Source organism: Periplaneta americana, chromosome 4 (assembly GCF_040183065.1).
Source record: "Periplaneta americana isolate PAMFEO1 chromosome 4, P.americana_PAMFEO1_priV1, whole genome shotgun sequence".
In the NCBI taxonomy this organism is placed as follows: domain Eukaryota; kingdom Metazoa; phylum Arthropoda; class Insecta; order Blattodea; family Blattidae; genus Periplaneta; species Periplaneta americana.
In genome coordinates this window covers 195,690,291-195,712,348 of record NC_091120.1, presented here as the reverse complement: position 1 = coordinate 195,712,348, position 22,058 = coordinate 195,690,291, and the positions used below count along the sequence as shown (strand labels likewise).

The 22,058-nt window shown below is 34.6% G+C and overlaps 1 protein-coding gene across 8 annotated transcripts in view; it reads left to right on the top strand.

Annotated features, from left to right (window-relative positions):
- Positions 1 to 22,058, top strand: part of PDZ-GEF (PDZ domain-containing guanine nucleotide exchange factor) — a 504,712-nt gene that overhangs the window by 454,164 nt on the left and 28,490 nt on the right. For 7 of the 8 annotated variants that reach the window (XR_011331894.1, XM_069824559.1, XM_069824560.1 and 4 more), the window contains 2 exons: positions 3,556 to 3,918; positions 17,003 to 17,140. Coding sequence is in view for 7 of the 8 variants with exons in the window: in XM_069824559.1 (XP_069680660.1) it covers positions 3,556 to 3,918; positions 17,003 to 17,140 (501 nt within the window). In the remaining variant the exon portion in view is untranslated. The remainder of the gene's footprint in view (positions 1 to 3,555; positions 3,919 to 17,002; positions 17,141 to 22,058) is intronic. The other variant, XM_069824564.1, reaches the window with a different exon arrangement.

Below are 22,058 nucleotides of genomic sequence, written 5' to 3'. Positions count from 1 at the left end.
TGCGAGATAACCAATTCATACATCCTTAACGAACCTTCTATATAGAATAAATGTTGTTGTTGTTTTCTAATGCCAGGCATTTCACAATAAAGTCACTTGGCCTCTTGCACTCCAATATTTTTCAAAGATATTATCATGGTCAGCCACTGAAGCACAGATTTTGAGGTGTTCCGAATCCATTTCTTGGTTTGAGATGCACAATGGGCAGTTAGGGGACTGATATATTCCAATTCTATGCAGGTGCTTGGCCAAACAGTCATGGCCTGTTGCCAATCTAAATGCAGCTACAGACGATTTGTGTGGTAAATCGGGATTATGATGCAGAGAGTTCCATTTTTTCTATTGAGATTGTGTTATCAAATTTTGTTTGTTGAAGTCTAAGCATGTAGATTTAATAAATTTGTTAAATGGCAAGTTGTAGCCGATTTAAGTGAACACCATATTTTAACGTTTTGGTGGCTACTTCATCCACACACAACCCTCAGAATGTCTGGAGGACCACACCTGCTGTTGGTCGACGGGTCCATTGGACCTAGCTGGGAGATCTTGTTGATCACCAGCTTTCCCTCCTTAAGTCACTGGAGGACGATTTTAGTGCCAGGTCAGCACTAGGAATAGAAAAGTAGAAAGGGTAGGAAGGAAAGGGAAATGAACCCCTAGGCCTCGAGTGCTCTAATGCCGTCAGAGTTGAAGAAAGTAAGAGTTCAGTCAGAGGACTGGATAGGAAAGGGTAAAGAGGGAATTAGGTATTGAATAGAGAAAAATTATGCCGAATTCGGCCAATAACTCATCAAGCTGACCAGTGCTAATTGATGAGTAGCCCCTCCCTTTAGTTCAGCTTGTAAAATTATGCTTACTAACAGCTGCACCACGGGACGGTAGGGATGGGACATTGGGTATTTGTCCAGGTTGGTTCCTTAAAGCCTTCAATGGGAAGGATTAATGGCTCTCAAATATTGAGAAAATGAAACTTTTGGCCTTAGAAACTATCGAAACAAGATACCTCCATAATAAATGGCTTCACATATATTGTATACAGATGGCTCCCTGAAGTCAAACGAAATAGAAATAACAGCAGGAGCAGGAAGAACTTGTCCACTTTTCTCATTTTATTCCAATCTAGGACCTTAATACTAGAAATTTTGATGGTGAGATAACCACAATTCATACAGCCTTAACGAACCTTCTATATATAGGATAAGTAAATTTCAGGATGCTGCCAGATTCTTAACCAGTTATAGTAGCCATTCTAGTCTTTACTCACTAAAATCACAATAAATACATGAATGCAGAAAAATGATATACTATCTAAGATAATTAAAACGAAACATTATTCTTCAGTGGATCCCATCACATTTTGGTTTAATTGGGAATGAATCCACAGACTTTTTGGCTAAGAAAGGCATAGAAATCGTATAAAAAGTTCAACGAAGTCTATCCTACCATTGTGTAAAACTGCTAATCAAGAGAAAATTTCAATCAATGTACATACAAAACTGCTTAAACAACGCTGAAGGCAAGAAGTGAAAAATTCTTATATCTAATCCAGGAATTGTTCCTCAATTACCACGAAAATCTGCAGTTGCAATGTACCGATTAATTTCTGGCCATGACTGTCTGGCAGAACATCTACACAGGATTCAATCAATCAATCAATCAAAGGATGTTATGGAGCTTGTCGACTCCATGCCGATTTCACAAAATGCTTCCACTCTGTTCTGTCTTTTGCTAGTTCCTCCCAGTTGTTAATTCCCATTTCCATGCACTCCTTCTGAATTTCATCTTTCCTTCTACTTCGAGGTCTTTCCAGTAACCTTGTGTTGTTAAAGATGTTAATTTCGTTTTGCACTGCTGGAGTCATCCATACATAAAACATGTATTTACACAGGATTGGAATACTTAACTCCCCCTTTTGTGTGTTATGCAATTCAAATGAACCCATGAATTTAGGAAGTGTATTTCTGTGTTGATAGATTCTTATAATATTGACCATCATGAAACAAACTGTCTTTCTGATTCCTCATTCTTTCCCCTATTGCGCGGCTCACATGCCAGGTCTCACTGCCTTATCTATACATGGACAAGTTTACTCGACTTCTGTTCACATTGAAAAAGGACATGGTACCTTCCAAGGTGAAGACTTTCATCTTTCAACATTTCTTCTCCCGATGCTGCTGTCATGCTTTTCTCTCCTCATCCTCTCTCCTTCCTTTTATATGGTAGCTATTAGGTTATGTCCATTTTCAAGACACATTTCTCTAGAGTCTTTTCAAAACTCAAGAGTGAGACAAGTGGCCGACAGGCTTGGAGCTCACATACCCAAATTCCTTTGCAAGGACGCATTTGGGTTTACCTTTTAATGTTTCTCCTTCCATTTCCCCAGTCATTCATTAATTTATTAATCCTATCATCTTTTTTGTCTAACTGAATGTCTTTTTCATTGTCTGGTAAATGTATTATAGTCCCATGGCTCATATTTCCGGCAGCCAATCACATTGGAGGTCTGCTACATTTAAATGTGTGCGTCTTCTCATTCGCTGTTGATGACGTTATGCACTTGCTAAGGCTCGATAAATACTTAATAAATCGCCCGCCATTTTTGTTCTTTCATTGGCGTTTGCAGAAAGCACACGAGGACATTATTCGCCACTCAGTTAGTTGCTCAATTACAGTGCGTTTGATTTATTATCATAGGAGCTACGACATGATAATGTTTAACAGTGCGGCAAATAGATTCCTTGTCTGGTAGCTCGGCAACGAAAGAATAAAAATGACGAACGATACTACTTACCTAGACTTTATACTGGGTGTTCATTTCAAAGTGTGTCATGACGTCACTGTTGGTGAGTCAGCGATTTGAAGTGAGTTTCAGCTTTTATGTCAGAGAAGTTGCCTATTAATCAAGGCGTTCAATCTGAACTTGAGAATGTGTACTGTGTAACTTGAACGTCGTAGCAACAGATGGCGGTCTGTACAGTCTGTGTGCTACCATAACCTCTTTCGAACTGTGTTTTGCGCCGGCAATTCGTACGCAGGGTATTGTTATCATCGGTTGCGTACGGCAACATTCCACATACAAATCAAATGCTCCGTGTCCATGTTGACCGTCGAAGTTAATGTCAACAAATACGTAAGTAATCGTCTTAACCCTCTCCCCATATCCCAGCAGTAAGAAAAAAAACTCACCTCAGTACATGTTTCCAAACAGTTCACATTCCTGCCACTACCGGCATTACGGTATGTATCGGTAGGTACTCTTCAGAATGAACGCTGTACTTGCTAGGCAACTTCTCTGCCTCATAGGTAATACACCTCTGCGGAAGTGTAGGAAGATTGAATTCTCTAGGCTCATCGGCTAGCCACATGACGGCATACAGCGAGCCATGACACACTTTGAACTGAACACCACTTCCTAAGGTGTAAGCAAAGAGGAGGAGTCACGCCGGAAATAACAGCGACACGACTATAGTTCTGAGTAATCAGTATGAATCACAACATTTTTTAATCTTTTGCTTGAAAAGGTCTCAGTTTTTGATGCGCTTGTTTTCCGTTCAGGAGCTGCATCACCACAAGCAGTCCGCAAGATGCTCGCTCTGAGTGAGCCAAACAAGACGAGGCCTCACCAGCCTCGACACCCTCCCCAACCACCGCTACCCATACCAGGACTGGCCCACTTGCCACACCACCACCCGGCCCTGTCGCCTTCCCCGTCACCAGGCTCTCATCGCCGGGTGTGCAATAGTGCGGTAGTGCCAGGCGTCACCACCAGGGAGCATCATGGAGCGGGCGGGAGGGCGCTGCACGAACGCTCCCACTCGGACACCCCCACTCTCCCTCTGCCGTCTGTGGATCTCAGTGCAGAGAGCAGTAGTGTGACGTCACTCAGCAATCTCCCCCTGCGCAAGACTCTGACATCAGGTATGTCTCAAGAGCTGGGCTGTTGTGATTTTTAGTTCATTCATCATTGTTATTGTTTTATGAAGCATCTCGAGAAAAGGAACATCTGTGTTTAACGTTTTGAGTTACTGTGATACATGCTTCAAGAAATAATTCAAAATCTACGTAGGGAACATACATGTTTCGATTATAACAATCATTTTTGACGTCAAATTCAGCATTATCTTCATATTCATCATCATAATCATCTTTTTCTCTTCTTTTTGTTGTTCTTCATGAATTAGAGTCGTCCTCGGTAGCGTAGTTGGTATAGCATTGGCCTTCTATGCTCGAGGTTGCGGGTTCGATCCCGGCCCAGTTCGATGGCATTTAAGTGTGTTTAAATGCGACAGGCTCATGTCAGTAGATTTACTGGCATGTAAAAGAACTCCTGCGGGACAAAATTCCGGCACATCTGGCGACGCTGATATAACCTCGGCAGTTGCGAGTGTCGTTAATAAACCATAATTGATTTATTTATTTATTCATGCATTAGACCTTCTTCCTTTCTATATTTTACAATTTGTTTCATTAACTGGTTTAATTTTTAGGTCTGTATTTGTTCATCCTTCACTTCATGTAATCCTTTTGTAACATATTAAGTTTAATACATGAAGGGTGTTTACTGTTTTCATCTTACCTAAACCTTTCCATAAATAGCAATTTCTTATACATCTTGATTTCACACATTGAACACTTTTTATCATTTAGGAATATATTTATAATAACCATTTTCATGTGTTAAAATGTAAACTAAATTTGTAAATTGCTTAGTTTACTAGTTTCGGCTTTGCGTCAGCCATCTTCAGAAATAGTGAGGTCCTTCTTCCGGTTTCTTGAGTTGTTTTGCTGAAGGATGCGTACATAAAACACAGAACACTCTGCAAAAACATCTTAACACACAAACAAGCAAACAAATACAACCTAACAGGCTTATACAACTCACATCCAATAGTTGGACAAACAGGGAGATCATTTCAAACACGTTACAAAGAACACATCACAAACACCAATCACAGCTACAGCAACATAGAAACAGAAATGGAAATTCTACATATCGAATCGAAAAATCAGAAACTAAACACACTAGAACAGTACGAAATATACAGACACAAAAAAACACATTCACAACATAACTGAATTGCAGAAAATACACACTAACACATAAATTATACCAAGCAAAAACACACACAAACTATCTAAACTAAACATACAAATTATACCAATTAAAAACACACACAAACTATCTAAACTAAACATACAAAAAACTATACAAACTAAACACATAAATTATATCAAATAAACACACAAATTATACCAACTAAAAACATATACAAACTATCTAAACTAAACATACAAAAAACTATACAAACTAAACACATAAATTATATCAAATACACACACAAATTATACCAACTAAAAACACACACAAACTATCCAAACTAAACATACAAAAAACTATACAAACTAAACACATGTTATACCAACTAAACATACAAATTATACCAATTAAAAACACACACAAACTATCTAAACTAAACATACAAAAAACTATACAAACTAAACACATAAATTATACCAACTAAACACACAAATTATACCAACTAAAACATACACAAACTATCTAAACTAAACATACAAAAAACTATTCAAACTAAACACATAAATTATATCAACTAAACACACAAATTATACCAACTAAAAACACACACAAACTGTCCAAACTAAACATACAAAAAACTATACAAACTAAACACACAAATTATATCAACTAAACATACAAATAAACTATCCAAACTAAACACACACGAAAACAACTATATAAACAATACATTCTTCTTATATTACAGACTTTAAAATTAATATGTCAAATGTATTCTTCTTTTATTTAACTCTTGGCATCTCTTTATTTGCCATGTTATGTATGACAAAGTTCTAACACACTTTCTGCCATACTTTCACAGTCAAAAAAAAAAAAAATCATGGAGGCCGATTCTTGAAGAATGCTTGAAATAATAATAGTAAATAAATTTAGTTTTCCTTATGAAAAGGTTGCCAGATTTGACAAAGCGTATTACATATAATTTGGAAACACACCTAAAAGGTAAAATGATATATATTTGAAACGGTTGGGGAATCGAATATACAAAATGTCAGAAAAATTTACACCTAAGTAGTGTTTGTGCTCATTTACAGTTAAGAAAGGGGGAAAAAATATCATCAGATAGGTTAGAATAATTTGAATGCCATATACCATGAGAGTAACAATAGTACGGATTTATTGGCATTGATATCTAAACCAATCAACAGCCCTCGGTTAAGATAACTTGAAATTTCCATTATCACTCCCATACAAATGATTTCTCAATATCTGAACCGATCCTTTGAGGGCACTAATGGCTATTTCCTTCACAATGCTGTGTGTTAGGCCCAGGTTTTTACATCTGTTGGCAAAGAAGGAGGGTATGGTACCTCGTGCTCTCACCATCAGACCTGTATTGATAAGATACTAATTCAAGCATGTTTCATGACATAGGGTATAACTTATAAAACCTGTGTGTTTATTTATTTATTTTAAGAGTGACTTTTATAATATTCTGTAGAAAAACTTTTAGAAGTTCTACATACAAATGCAGTGATGGTAGCGCAAATGTTCCTTGTCTTGAAATACTTCATATCTTTTGTGAATTATTCCCCGTCCTGCAAACTCCACCTGTAAAAAATAACAGTCTACAGTTCTTGGTAGAGTTCAGTTTAATTGTATGAGGTAAGCAACTTCTCTCTTCACTGGCTTAACAAAAATCTTTCTCTGTGTTCAAATTTGTGCGCACACTAATGCTGAATTAACTTTGTTGTGTTTAACTTCAGTTAACATTACTGTATTGATAACTCTGTTGAAGATTATGAAGTTTTACTTAACAGTAATTTTAAAATACTGTAGGCTACAATTTTGTTTAATAAAGTCATTTTCATGGTTACAGGTTTTATAAAACTGTGCAATGTGTTAGTCATCATTCTAATTTCTTGTCCACACCTGTGGAGTAACGGTCAGCACGTCTGGCCGCGAAACCAGGAGGCCCGGGTTCGAATCCTGGTCAGGGCAAGTTACCAGGTTGAGATTTTTCCGGGGTTTTCCCCTCAACCCAATACGAGCAAATGTTGGGTATCTATTGGTGCTAGACCCCGGACTCATTTTACCGGCATTATCATCTTCATATCATTCAGGTGCTAAATAACTTGAGATGTTGATACAACGTCGTAAAATAACCCAATAAAATAAAAAAATTCTAATTTCTTAAAAAAGAATTATTTCAGAGTCTGCTCTGGACTACTTAGAACAGTTTCATATGCCAAGATTTCATAAGAAACATTTTAAAGATGTAATCTGGTATATTTTTATTGAATAAACAGTCGCGGACAGCCGATGAGGGGTGGTCCTCCAGCTTGGGTGTTGGGCGAAGGGCTAACAACCCATCACTGTAAAAAAACAGCTTATTACGAATTCTTCAAATAAGACCTTCAGGGAGGCCGAGACGTAGATGGGAAGATAATATTAAAATGGATTTGAGGGAGGTGAGATATGATGATAGAGAATGGATTAATTTTGCTCAGGATAGGGACCAACGTCGGGCTTATGTGAGGGCGGCAATGAACCTCCAGTAAGTAAGTAATCTGATATGAACACCATATCGAAAAAGAGACGATGACTTCATAATCAATTAAAAATAATAACAAATATTTAAAGTCCATGGCTGTGGAGTTACAACGCTTCTCACCATGAAACAAGAGGGCCTGGATTCAAATCCTGGTTGGGACAAGTTACCTGGTTGAGGTTTTTCCGAGGTTTTACCTCAACCAATTGAAGCAGAACTGCTGGGTAACTATCGGCATTGGACCTCGGACTCATTTTGCTTTCATTAATTCAGATATCATTGCCATCCATACCATAGCCCGGGTTAAGTTCATGGTGCGGCGTGCTGTACTCGTACAAGAGTGCAACTGTTCGGCAACAAATATCATTCACAGAACAGGAGAGTGGTAAGCAGAATAAGTCTCAGGCTGCAGTGCAAGCTTTCGAGTCCCCCCTCTGTAAAAAAAAAAAAAAAGTTATGATGGGGTTATCAGTTTTTTCTTGTAAAAATGAGGAAGGACAGGAAGTTGACAAAATTTCACTTCAACAATCAATATATTGTTATATAAAATATTGAAGTAATTCTATTTGTAACTGCACAACTTAATAATTTACTGTATAAAAATACATTGTATTGACAAGCATTTTAGTGCCTAATACTTGTCTGTTCTATAAAGTCTAAAATGTTTAATTTTTAATACATTTAATTAAACTAAGTAAACTAAAAAAACTCTAGAAGGAAATAACATTTCAATGGATACCTAGTCGTTGTGGTATACCTGAAAACGAGAAAGTCGATAATATTGCAAAACAGACAACATATTTGCAACCAAGACCTCTTCAAGTGATATCTCTATCCAATGCTTTTGCTTCAGTAAAGTCTCATTTTACAAACCTATGGATCAACAATTGGCTCTCTTCTGACAAAGGAAAAATTTTACAGTCCGTACAAAAGAAACCAAATGACCTGGAAATATACAAAAACTTGCCCATACATGTACAAACATTTTTAACAAGAGCCAGAACAGGTCACATTGTCACACAATTGTACCTACACCGATTTCACATTTCTGATAATCCTACTTGTCTGTGGTGTAATAATCATGATGAAGATCTGGAACACATTCTTTTATACTGTTCATCCATAAACCACAAAAGAAGCAAATTAAAATCATCAGTACCAGTTGCAGAAGACACAGCCCTGCAGTATATATTGACTACACCCCAACTCTGGCTACTAGCAACAGACATCTATAATGAACACCGATCAAAATACCCCTCATATCTCATGAAAAACAAAAAGTGAATGCTGGATAAATCCGGGAAAATTCGGCAGATTTGACAATCCAAGTTTGTTGACATTAATTAAAGCTTGGTTAATAAAACTTAAATGTGCTTAGGGCATATCAAAATTGTTTTTCATGGTATTAATGATTATTACTATTTTGAATAAACAAGATAAGTAATTTTTTGTTAATATTACGAATGATTCAGTTTGTTAACAAAGTGTGGATTATTATAGCTGCATTTGGATATGTACGAACAAAGAAGACTGTGTTCTATCTTACTTCACTGTCTGGGTATCTGTTCTAATCTTAACTACTGATTGTTGCTAAGTGCATGCTCAGTAAGTGTTGATAGACCAGGTTGTGACTCCATTTAAATGCAAAATTCAGTAATCTGTTTAATTACATTAATATATTTCTCTTTGGAATAGAAAACCTTGCAGTAGAACTTAAGACTTTCCATAAAATAAATATTGAATCAGAATATAATTTTTTAAGAACTTAGTTTTATGTTTCCAGACCATAGATAAAATTAAATAATCTCAAAACTAACCAAAGATCGAAGAAACCTACTTGTCACGTAATCCAAAATGTCTGAAATAAAAAAGGTTACTGATATTTTTATTATTTATTATTACAAACGTTATAAAAATAATGAAACTGGAAAAGTAGTATGTACGTAAATTATGTAAGTTGTACGTTGGGTTTGTTCATTTAGCATAGTTCTACATTGTGTATCATAACAACTGTCTACGATATCCCTTAAAATGTCTTATTGAATAATAAATAAGATCAAACATAAATGATTGCAAGATTTCAATTAATATTTCTTGTTGAATCTTTCATACACTACTTTCAACACTTGAATATAAATAATTGATTAAATGACGATCTTACTCGTGTTAATTATGTAAGCATGTGTGGCTTACAACTGTTTCGGTGTTACTTGACACCATCCTCAGAGCCTACTAGATCTCGGCGCTATATCAACTTCACTGCCTGTTGTGTGGGTGCATTCGTGTGATGAAAAGTTGTGTCAAATAGTGTGTGTGTTCTGAAATTGATCTGTGTGTTGAGAATTTGATTAGGGTTACAACCCAAACCTAATAGACAACATCATAAGGAAAACAAAGCAAAAACACACAAAACACAACACAAACACAAGAAATACATGACACTAACATACGAAAACAAAAACACACATAAGATCGCATCCTCATTCAGAAAACAGAAATACAACATAGCATACAGAACAGAAAACACACTACAAAGACATCTCAACACACAAACAACACAAACAAATAAATACAACCACACAGGCGTATACAAACTCACATGCAATAGTTCCGACAGTTTCTACATTGGACAAACAGGCAGATCATTCCAAACTCGATGCAAAGAACACATTAAAGCAATAACCAGAGGACACAATACATCTACATATGCAGTACACATAACTAATGCTAACCACACACACACAATAACATAAATACAGACATGGAAATCCTACACATACAACCCAAAAACCAAAAACTCAACACACTAGAACAATATGAAATATACAGACACACTAAAACACACCCTAATCAAATTCTCAACACACAGATCAATTTCAGAACAGACACACTATTTGACACAACTCTTCATGACATGAACGCACCCACACAACAGGCAGCGAAGTTGAGATAGCGCCAAGATCTAGTAGGCTCTGAGGATGGTGTGAAGTAGCACCGAAACAGCTGTAAGCCGCACATGCTTACATAATTAACACGAGTAAGATCGCCATTTAATCAATTATTAATATTTCTTGTAACTTCTTAAAAGTCACATTTAGTGTAGTATTTTGGTTAAATCTTTTTGTCGTTTAAATTTTTTATGTTTAATTTCAACCAGATAAATATAATTTGGACACAGATAAATATAATTAAGCCAGTATTTTTCTTTGTAATAGTAGATAAGAAAATTTAAATTATGGTTTATTTAATGACGCAACTGCCGAAGTTATATCAGTGTCGCCGGTGTGCTGGAATTTTGTCCCGCAGGAGTTCTTTTACATGCCAGTAAATCTACTGACTAATTGGCGTTGCATACTCTTTCATAATTAATGTGTGAAGCTACCAGATTCAATTATGACCATGAATAACCTCTACTGAAACAATCCCCTTTCTGTTTTATGAATTTCCCTCCCTTCTCCTGATGTTAGAATAAACTTTCTAGTCACCTCTGAATTGTTCTTGTGTTTTTAAACTTAATTAACGTTTCCTGTTGTTACCCGTGACCAACCTAAAATATTTCACGTGTAATTATTTCTGTCCTACATGAATTAAGAACTTTACAAGGTACAGGGTGTGTGTAGTTCCTAGAAAAAATGGCACATTAGGTTTTGAGTGCATGCCCCTGCACTCTCTTTCCTTATTTATTTCTCTCACTTCTTTCAGAAATTGCTTCTTAGTTGCTACTGAGTCTGTGGCATGGAGGATAGTGAATAAAGATTGCACCTAACATATCATGGCTTTTGTGATTTGTGACTGACTGCATCCAACCTGTTCTCTCTAGTGTGACGTAGATCTAGGACAGAATATCTGATGCTGCATATGTGTTTGCCACAATTGTTTCGTGATAAATTCCTTTGTCATTTTAGAAAGAATAACTAGTGGAAACTTCTTGTCCGTAGAAAGTACTGATAGGATTTTCTATGCAGTATTTAATTGTTAATGAAGTGTTTACATAGATAGTATTGAACACACAACAAAACAGTGATTACTTGGTATGTTGAAAGGTTGCATTAAAATGTGTAACTCCTGCTTATAGAACAAAAGGATAGTTTAATTTATTTGTATAGAGAATAATAATCAAAACTTCCATTTTGGAAATTACAGTATGGATTTGTACAGGGATATAGGTAGGTCATTTCCTGAGCATATGAATCTCCAAGCAAATATAATGATAAATACAGCAGTCAGGTCTGAATAATTAAAAAAAATTAACTTTAGATATAGGCATTTGTGATAAGTTGTTCATCATATGGAATAAGTTACATTAGTTGGCACCATTTTTATGTGAATATAACAAAAATAAGGAGAAAAAGCAATTTTGGTGATCTAAGGGCTGATTTCACCAACATGTTACTAATTCACAATTAACTAATTGTAATTTAACTTAAATACGGAAGTTAAATCGTACTTAATTCGTTTCCATTTCACCAAATTAATACGCTTTTAAAATAAAGTAAATTAATTTAATTACCTATTAAGTGATCATGGCCTTTGAAATCATAGTAAAATCGTAAAATAAAATTTGTTTTCTTCTCCAAATAAATCACAGTTCTTAAATCATTTCAGAGACTGATATAGTTTTCTTTTTTATTTATGACGGTCGTAATTTATATTTTCTGAGGATATCTGCCATTGCTCATTCTTGACATGTGACAGCTATTTTTTTGTTACTTAACCTCATTAATTGACGCATATTTGTATGTATGTATTTACTAACACTACAATTGGGTATACACCCACTGTCAGTGATATATAATATACAATAATACCATTATAATTCTACAATAATTACAGCAATAAAAGAAAAACAAAAAATAAAATAAAATAAACCTAAATTTATTTCTAACTATAAATAAATGGATGCAATAAACCTAGGACTATAAATAAAAACTATTCTATAATAACGCCTACAATAAGCAAAAGTAATCCTAACTTATAAGTACTTCTATTTCACCCAACTATTACCAATTTAAGTAATTACATATCACCTTAATTAATTACAAATCAACTTAATTATCATCTTAATTAATTACATATCACCTTAATTTATTTACATATCAACTAAATTACATATCATAATTAATTACATATCAACAATCTTAATTAATTACATATTAATTTGTACTGAAGTATATTATTTCATGTGGAATATATCCCAATAAGAATTTTCTCTTACTTCATCATTACTATGTAATTTTTCTTTCATGTCTGGCATTCATTTCCAGTTTGCAATTTGCAGACAGATAGATTCATGTAGAACTAGAACCAGCAATTGCTATAGTATAGGATTTCCATGTTATAAACCAGATTCAGATTTTGAGTGAATACAACTGGAATTCATGGTGCACGAATGAGATATTTTTCAATTCATATTAATCATTAATATCATAAGTATGGAGTCTAAACCAATTGCACTGCAGACATCATGTAAGATGCAAAGAAATCTACAGCTGCAATAAATTACTCTTAGAGAGGAACAGTGATAAATAAAGTACTCGTTATTGCATTTAGAAATGTGAAAATTACGCCCTTAATTCTCCAGTGGTTAGGAAGTGGTTAATGATTAGTAATAGGTTTATATGTTAGATATCTGCCCTGAGATATCAGACAATGTATGATAGAATCCAAATGCTCATTCATATTTCAGGGTTCATATTTGGCAGATAAACCAGAACTATATTTATGTTTCGCTTGGTAGATTCTAAGGCTCTGTTGGGTATCATCATAAATTCGTAGACGAGACTGTTTAAAATAATTAATGGCACATACATGCAGAATCTTAGACTATAAAAATTCTGTATACATTTTTTTTAGTAAGACAAGTTTTGTATATGTGTTAATTCAATAGCTAGGATATTATTGAAATCTCTGAAATTTGTTAAAATTAAGATTACCAAAAATAGTAATTCACAAAGAATATTTTCATATAAAAATCTGTTACTATAAAATTAAAATACAACCACAGTCTAGTATATACATAGTAAATATGCATCCTTAGATAGTTGCTAACCACTAGGATTGCTAATATCGCCTCATTACAGACAATGCGAAATAGTACCGGCACAGTCTATTGTTCCTAACACCCTCACAACTCAAGCTTCGTGACTGTTTATACTAGACTGTGATGCAACCATCATTTTGTTCTTCAATCCATAGTTTGTATCACAAGATGAGTAAAGCATTAGAAGACAATCCTGCGATTTCCCGAGTAATTGAACCTTTTAATTTTCCAGTATTAGAAATATTCGGATTACCTGATTACCAGGTTTTATATCTCTACTTCGTTCCATAATGTGTGACAGGAGAAGTAAACATTGCCAGCATATGAGGAGAGAATTTTTCAAAAGTTTCTAGAATGAACATGAATTATTGGGTCTCATCAAAACAATTTTAGACCTCTAAAGTGTCTCGGATGTTGGCAAATTCTTATACCATTCATGTCACTGAATGAGATCATTGTGTGCTTACATGTACAGAAACTTTATTCCGAGGAATTTGCAAAAATATGAATAAGATATAAACACAGAACAACAAAATATTAGAAGTACACTGCACATATTACGACAAGGAAACTGAGAAGAACTGATGTGCTCCTGGTGGCCTGGCTACGAAGCTTAACATTTGAACATATGAGCGCGAAATTGGTGGTTTTGTTTACCAAATTATAATAATTGTTAAAGATTAATGTTTTTATTTTTGTGTGCTTATGTTATTTAATTAACATACTTACTTACTTACTTACTTAAGGAACCCAGAGGTTCATTGCCGCCCTCACATAAGCCTGCCATTGGTCCCTATCCTGAGCAAAATTAATCCATTCTCTATCATAATATCCCCACTCCCTCAAATCCATTTTAATATTATCTTCCCATCTACGTCTCGGCCTCCCTAAAGGTCTTTTTCCCTCCGGCTTCCCAACTAACACTCTATATGCATTTCTGGATTCGCCCATACGTGCTACATGCCCTGCCCATCTCAAACGTCTGGATTTAATGTTCCTAATTATGTCAGGTGAAGAATACAATGCATGCAGTTCTGTGTTGTGTAACTTTCTCCATTCTTCTGTAACTTCATCCCTCTTAGCCCCAAATATTTTCCTAAGAACCTTATTCTCAAACACCCTTAATCTCTGTTCCTCTCTCAAAGTGAGAGTCCAAGTTTCACAACCATACAGAACAACCGGTAATATAACTGTTTTATAAATTCTAACTTTCAGATTTTTCGACAGCAGACTGGATGATAAAAGTTTCTCAACCGAATAATAACAGGCATTTCCCATATTTATTCTGCGTTTAATTTCCTCCCGAGTATCATTTATATTTGTTACTGTTGCTCCCAGATATTTGAACTTCTCCACCTCTTCGAAAGATAAATTTCCAATTTTTATATTTCCATTTCGTACAATATTCTGGTCACGAGACATAATCATATACTTTGTCTTTTCGGGATTTACTTCCAAACCTATCTCTTTACTTGCTTCCAGTAAAATTCCCGTGTTTTCCCTAATCGTTTGTGGATTTTCTCCTAACATATTCACATCATCCGCATAGACAAGCAGCTGATGTCACCTGTTCAATTCCAAACCCTCTCTGTTATCCTGAACTTTCCTAATGGCATATTGTAGAGCAAAGTTAAAAAGTAAAGGTGATAGTGCATCTCCTTGCTTTAGCCCACAGTGAATTGGAAACGCATCTGACAGAAACTGACCTATACAAACTCTGCTGTACGTTTCACTGAGACACATTTTAATTAAATTTAATTAACATAATAAGCATAAATTTCATCAGAACACGTATAAATAAAACATTAGTTGTTCTGATGAGATTTTCACTTATATTCTTTGTTAAATAACATAAAAACATAAATTACTCATAACATCGTCATCAGGTTCTCAAAAAATTATGGTGGCTATTTTGTTGTTCTGTGTGATTTTTCCACCAGCATCCAATTATAAAATTCTATTGAAACTTTTAGCACTAGTGGTGGCCTGGCAACAAAACAATGTCCTACCTAGTTGTGTTACTGGAAACTTCTATCCCAGTTTCACTGCTTTTGGCATAAGTCATAGAACAAAATACCTTATTGTAATAATACCAGACAGCTAGCAGTTCTGAGCGTGAATGACGCTCAACGCTCAAGCTGTAATCAACTGCAATGTATATTGTTGCTGGGATAGTTAATAGTTTTATTAATTAGTGCTGTGTTAAAATGTCAGGGTGTATATGTGCTGTTTATAATTGCTACAAAATTACAGCATTACAAATTGCTCCAAATCGTACTTTCGATTTCCGAGGGATCATAAAACGTGAGTCAACAATATTCTTTAGTAGGCCTAATTCCTTCGTCTTTGTGTTAATAGAAAAATACAAATTAGCTTTTTATTTAGACCTTATAAATGAATAGAAGTTAAAATGTATTGAACATTTTAAGGTTTTATCAAATTAAGTTTTATTGTTGTCCACATGCCTTTATTAATTATTACAAGCACCAGATTACTATCAATTTTATCTTTGCAGTTGTCAGCAATGCGTATATAAAGCATTATTGTAAATTCATTCATAATGTCAAAATTGTTTTAGTCTCACTAATGCAAAGAAAAAATATGTAACAATTAATTACGGAAAGTAATATGAAGTATGCAATATTTCTCATAATATGCAGCTCTGATATAAGGTAATAATTTTACTTTAAATACTAGTGAACATTTCTTAAGTGTTTCATATATTATTCCACATTAGTAACTCACGTTTTAAACAATAGTCCGAATCCCACTATGTTAATATTTGTATTTGTGGACGTAATTCCACGCTGCTCTGCTAGATGTCAGGTCTGTGATATTTCTCATACAGTCACTGTAATTTCGCACTCACGTTAATGCTGCTAGCATACAGCTGTCCGGTATTATTATAGTAAGGTATTTAATAGAACCCACACAAAAATAGCTTTCTTTTGTTTCATTTCTAAATAAATGCTGCCAAAGCAACCGAAATAAAACAACTGAAAGCAAATGATACTAAACTTCATCTGGATATACGTCATAGAATCCACACAAGAATAGCTTTCTTTCGTTTCATTTCTAAACAAACTTTGTCAAAGCAACCTAAATGAAACAGATGAAAGCAAATGATGTTAAACTTCATTCTTTTGTGAATAAACTATCATTCTTATTTTTATGTAACCTTACTTTTAACACATTTTCAGTGATTTCAAAAGTATTCTACTTCTGAATAACACTATACTTGAGATGGAAGGTTATGTTTGCCATGACAATCAATGCAGTGTCACAAGACCTTCTTCCTTCTAACAGTATCGGATGCAGGGACGGTTTTGGTAGGAATGAGTCTATGTGTGGCTGGTATTGGTTGGTTTGCTAGGTTCAGTGACATCCAGTGACTCAGGTCACTCCACGCAGCTTGACTCCCATTCCAACAGCTCGGTGGAGGTGGCTGCTGGGCCCAATCAAGGGGGCTGCTCCCCACCCTCACAGCACAGGCGACACTCCGTCATGCAGGGTAAGGTCGGCCAGCCCATCAGTAGTGAGAAAGAGGGGGGTGTATGTGTGGGGACCGGATGTCTTGTTTACATTAAGATTATTATGGTTCTGGAATTTTGAAACACTTCTGTATTATTTTACACAGTAGTGGTGTAGGTAACAAAAATTTAAAATTTGTCATCTTTACTGTAAAAATATTTTGTTCAAAATCTCTTTTGAAATGTGAATAAATTTAATCTTCATTATCATGAAGTTAAAATAATAAATAAATGCATCTAACGTTCATGAAGTGAAACAAAACAATTTGAGGTTAAAGATGAAAGCAGTACCCTATATAATGCATTATTTCCTTCATATCTGTAGTTTAAATCGTGCAGTATTTCATTAAAACTGATAATTTATAAACAGAAAGTAATTAAACTCATTTATATTCTCGGGAGAGGTAAATTACTATTGTGTAAATGCTATATTATAAAGGTTTATAGCAAGGTAAAGACGAAGCTTTCTGTTAATGGAAATTGGTACCAATGACTAACATAATAGTAGTCATCAATGTCAAAGAAAAATATCTTCCAAGAGCTATCTTGGATATCAAGAAGAGGAGAATAAACTCTTTCTGCTTAAGAGTGATAGTTCAGTCTGTACTTAATTCAATTTTTTTTTTTCATTTTGAATCTTGCATACACTACTTTTAACACATGAATAGAAGTAATTGATTAACTAGCGGACTATCAGATCATTCCAAACATGCTACAAAGAACACATTAAAGCAATAACCAGAGGACACAATACATCTACTTATGCCGATCACATAACCAATGCTAACCATACATACAATAACATAAATGCGGACATGGAAATCCTACACATACAACCCAAGAACCAAAAACTCAACACACTAGAACAATACGAAATATGCAAACACATTAAAACACACCGAGATCAAATTCTCAACACACAGATCAATTTCAGTACACACACACTATTTGACTCCACTTTTCAACAATCAAATGCATCCACACAACAGGCAGAGAAGTTCGAGATGACGCCGAGATCTAGTAGGCTCTGAGGATGGTGTGATGAAGCACCAAAACAGCTGTAAGCCCCACAGACTTACATAATTAACACGAGTAAGTCCGCTAGTTAATCAATTACTTCAATTTTTTGTTTTCTTTCAACTTCAGTGATCTTATGTTAGTTAATATTAATAGAGACTAGGAGACAGAAAAGTAAATTCTTACTACTCATACATTGTTGGAAGTAAAATTCTTGATAAAATTCTATGCATGAAAAAAACACTGTAATTAAATGATACAGAATGGGTAGTGATTTAATTCCTCTATATCAATATGTCTGTCTTAAAGCAGAGTAACTAAAGAATATTAAAATTATTGTCTTATAGGAGCAAACTTAAATAATAACCATCTTTCCTGAAAAGTAGAACAGTTTATATTATTGTTATAACTGCAACATAATTTGGAACTTTAATCATAGGCCTATATTTTACCAAACCTCTGACTTTTCTGTAAATATAACATGAATTGACTTGAAAGTTGTAAATATTTTCTGGAGAAATTAAGTAATTTTATATCAGTAAAGAATGTTAAAATATATGAATCTATTAAATTAATATAATTCTATAATACAACACAGTTCTGGTACCAGTATAGGTAACTTGAAAATATTCATAATTAAACTAACCTTAATTTATTCTGTGTGATGATATTATTAATTTTTGATCCTACAGAATTCTCTGTTGTGATTATTTGTTAATTAATAATTAATTTATACCGGTAATCATGTTAAAGTAGTAGTAAATAGTTAAATACCTAATAATTTAAAAGTACTCATTTTTAAGACTTAAGAAATGAACTTATTTTAAATTTAGTTGTAAAATACAGTTTAGAAATCGCAGATGAACATATTTTTTAAGGTTATGTACAAGAAAGAAAAATTACATGAAATGAAGTTATGATAAATACCAATAAGCGTAGAAGTGAGAGCATGAAATTGTGTTTGTCCATATGAATGCATGTGAAGTCCCTGGGAAAGCATGTGAAGCATTGTGCATTGCTTGTTTTCTTCCTGCAGCAAACAACAGGACTGTTGCTCTTGTGCTGGAGATTCACTGAAGAAAATGTGTGATCAGATGTTTACGTCAGTGGATGGTATAGACAGTATTTAGCTGTGTTTTGTAGAAGAAATTAAACAATTGAAGTGATAATACTGAAGTAGTGCTGTGTTCTGTCACCGTTAGGTTCAGTGGGAATTATTTTTTTAGCTGGGCAACTAGCTTCCATTTTGATCAATTTCGAAATTGCACAAAATGGATGGATGATATACTTTCATACTTTAAAAAGTATCACTTTCATTTTACAATGAGAAATAATTTATTTAATGATCAAAGTATTCGTGTTCATCATTTCAGGAGATGATGAAATTTAAGGTTATGTTATAGAATTAATTTGTCTTAAAAGTAGATTAGGCCTACATCGGACATTTTTTCCGAATCAATTTTAATATTTAAATACGATTTTATTTTGCATATCCTACAGCATATCTTGCAATGGTCTGTATGTTAAAACAGTCCACACCTGTGGAGTAACAGTGTGTCTGGCTGCAAAACCAGGTGACCCGGGTTCGATTCCTTGTCGGGGCAAGTTACCTGGTTGAGGTTTTTTTTCCGGGGTTTTCCCTCAGCCCAATATGAGCAAATGCTGGGTAACTTTCGATGTTGGACCCCGGACTCATTTCACTGGCTTTATCACCTTCATCTCATTCAGACGCTAAATAACCTAAGATAAAGTGTCGTAAAATAACTTACTAAAATAAAAAATAAAATAAAATAAATAAAGTATATTAAAACATTCCTGAGATGACTTAATGATGTTTATAGTCACAGCTAAATATTTGATATAGGTGATGAATAATTATAAATTTACTCACTGCTGATAATGTGATAAGTAGATTATGGATATTTCCTTCAGCATAAAATCTGTTTGAACATTACTTTGGATAGTTAGTTTTTTTGACTTAAAAATGTAATTGTAATTTGTTTGATAATAAGCATGAACATATCCAGAGTTTAAGCAACTGGGTGATAAAAGTTTATACCGGTAATTTATTCTGATGTTAGGAGAGTTGTTAGCAATGTAACCTCTGCAGCTTGTCTGTTATGTGTGGAACTTGCTTCTATTTAATGGTGTTAACTTTATTACACAGTGTGTTAAATTTAGGCCTACATAATTTCTGTTGCAGGTACCGGTACATATGCTCAAACCGGGTATTTGTTTCGCTATTAAAGAGACTAAAGGGTGAATTCGTAAAATATGTCCTTCGAAATTAAAAAAAATTAGTGGACATTAATGAGATATTTGTCATTCATTAAACATTTTCAAAAGGACACAATAGGTTTGTTCCAGCACGCTTCAAAATCAATTCTGAACTGCCTGCTCATGTGCAGTAGATCAATGTGCGTTCCAACAAGACTAGAACTGATTCTGAACCGATACTGAACTCCCAGTTCCCTGTTTCAACGTGCTTCAGAACTCGTTCGGAACGAGTAAAATTGATTCTCGATTAAGAGCAGAACTGGAAATTCTGAACTTTTGACGCATGCGCAGATGGTTTAATCTGAAGTTATGGTTAAAATGCTTCGATGAAAGAACAGTTCTGGTTCAAGAAACGTCCCAACAACATAAAATCCCGAACTAGTTCTGACACCGTGCACAACTGGTGTATGCATCAATAGAAGTTCGGTATTAGTTTGGAACCCGTTCTGAATCCTGAAGAATAGTTGTTTATAATGGATTCAATAGAGCTTTCCTTTCTATGCCTGCATCAGTGATGAAACCAGTACATAACTCTAAATTTTTTAAATCTGTAATATTTATAGGCCTAATGTTCAGAATATGTATGATAAGAACTTTATTGTGTTAAATATTAACGTACCTTGTTAACATGTTTCGACCTATTTTCGGTCATCTTCGGAACTGGTCGTTGTTGGTCTTGGTGCCTCTTGTTTCCTGTTTGGGTGCGTTCGTAGTGTAGAGTCAAAGAGTGTATGTGTTTTGAAATTGAGTTGTGTATTGAGAATATCGTTGGGGTGTGAACGAAGAACTAAACACAATCAAATACATAGCACAAGAAAACGGATACAACCCCAACATAATAGACAACATAATACGAAAGACAAAACATAATCACAAAAAAACATAAGAATACAACACAGACACAAGAACACAAAAAATACATCACACTAACATACGAAAACAAAAACACACATAAAATTGCAACCTCATTCAAGAAATTAAACTACAACATCGCATACAGAACCAATAACACTCTGCAAAAACATCTCAGCACACAAACAACACAAACAAATACAACCACACAGGCGTATACAAACTCAAATGTAACACCTGCAACAACTTCTACATAGGACAGACAGGCAGATCATTTCAAACACGTTACAAAGAACACATCACAGCCATAACAAAATTACAAAACACCTACACATATGCAGAACACATCACAAATGCCAACCACACCTACAGAGACATCAACACAGACATGGAAATACTGCACATCCAACCAAAAAGCCAGAAACTCAACACACTAGAACAATATGAAATATACAGACACATGAAAACACACCCCGACGATATTTTCAACACACAACTCAATTTCAAAACACATACACTCTTTGACTCTATACTACGAACACACCCTCACAGGAAACAAGAGGCGCCAAGACCAAACAGCGACCAGTTCCGAAGATGACCGAAAATAGGTCGAAACATGTTAACAAGGTACGTTAAAATTTAACACAAGAAAGTTTCTTATCATACATATTCCGAAGTGATACAGTGTTAAAAGTTGTGTAATCAAGATGTATATTTATAATGTGGTTCAAAAACACAATATGTTGTTGTTTT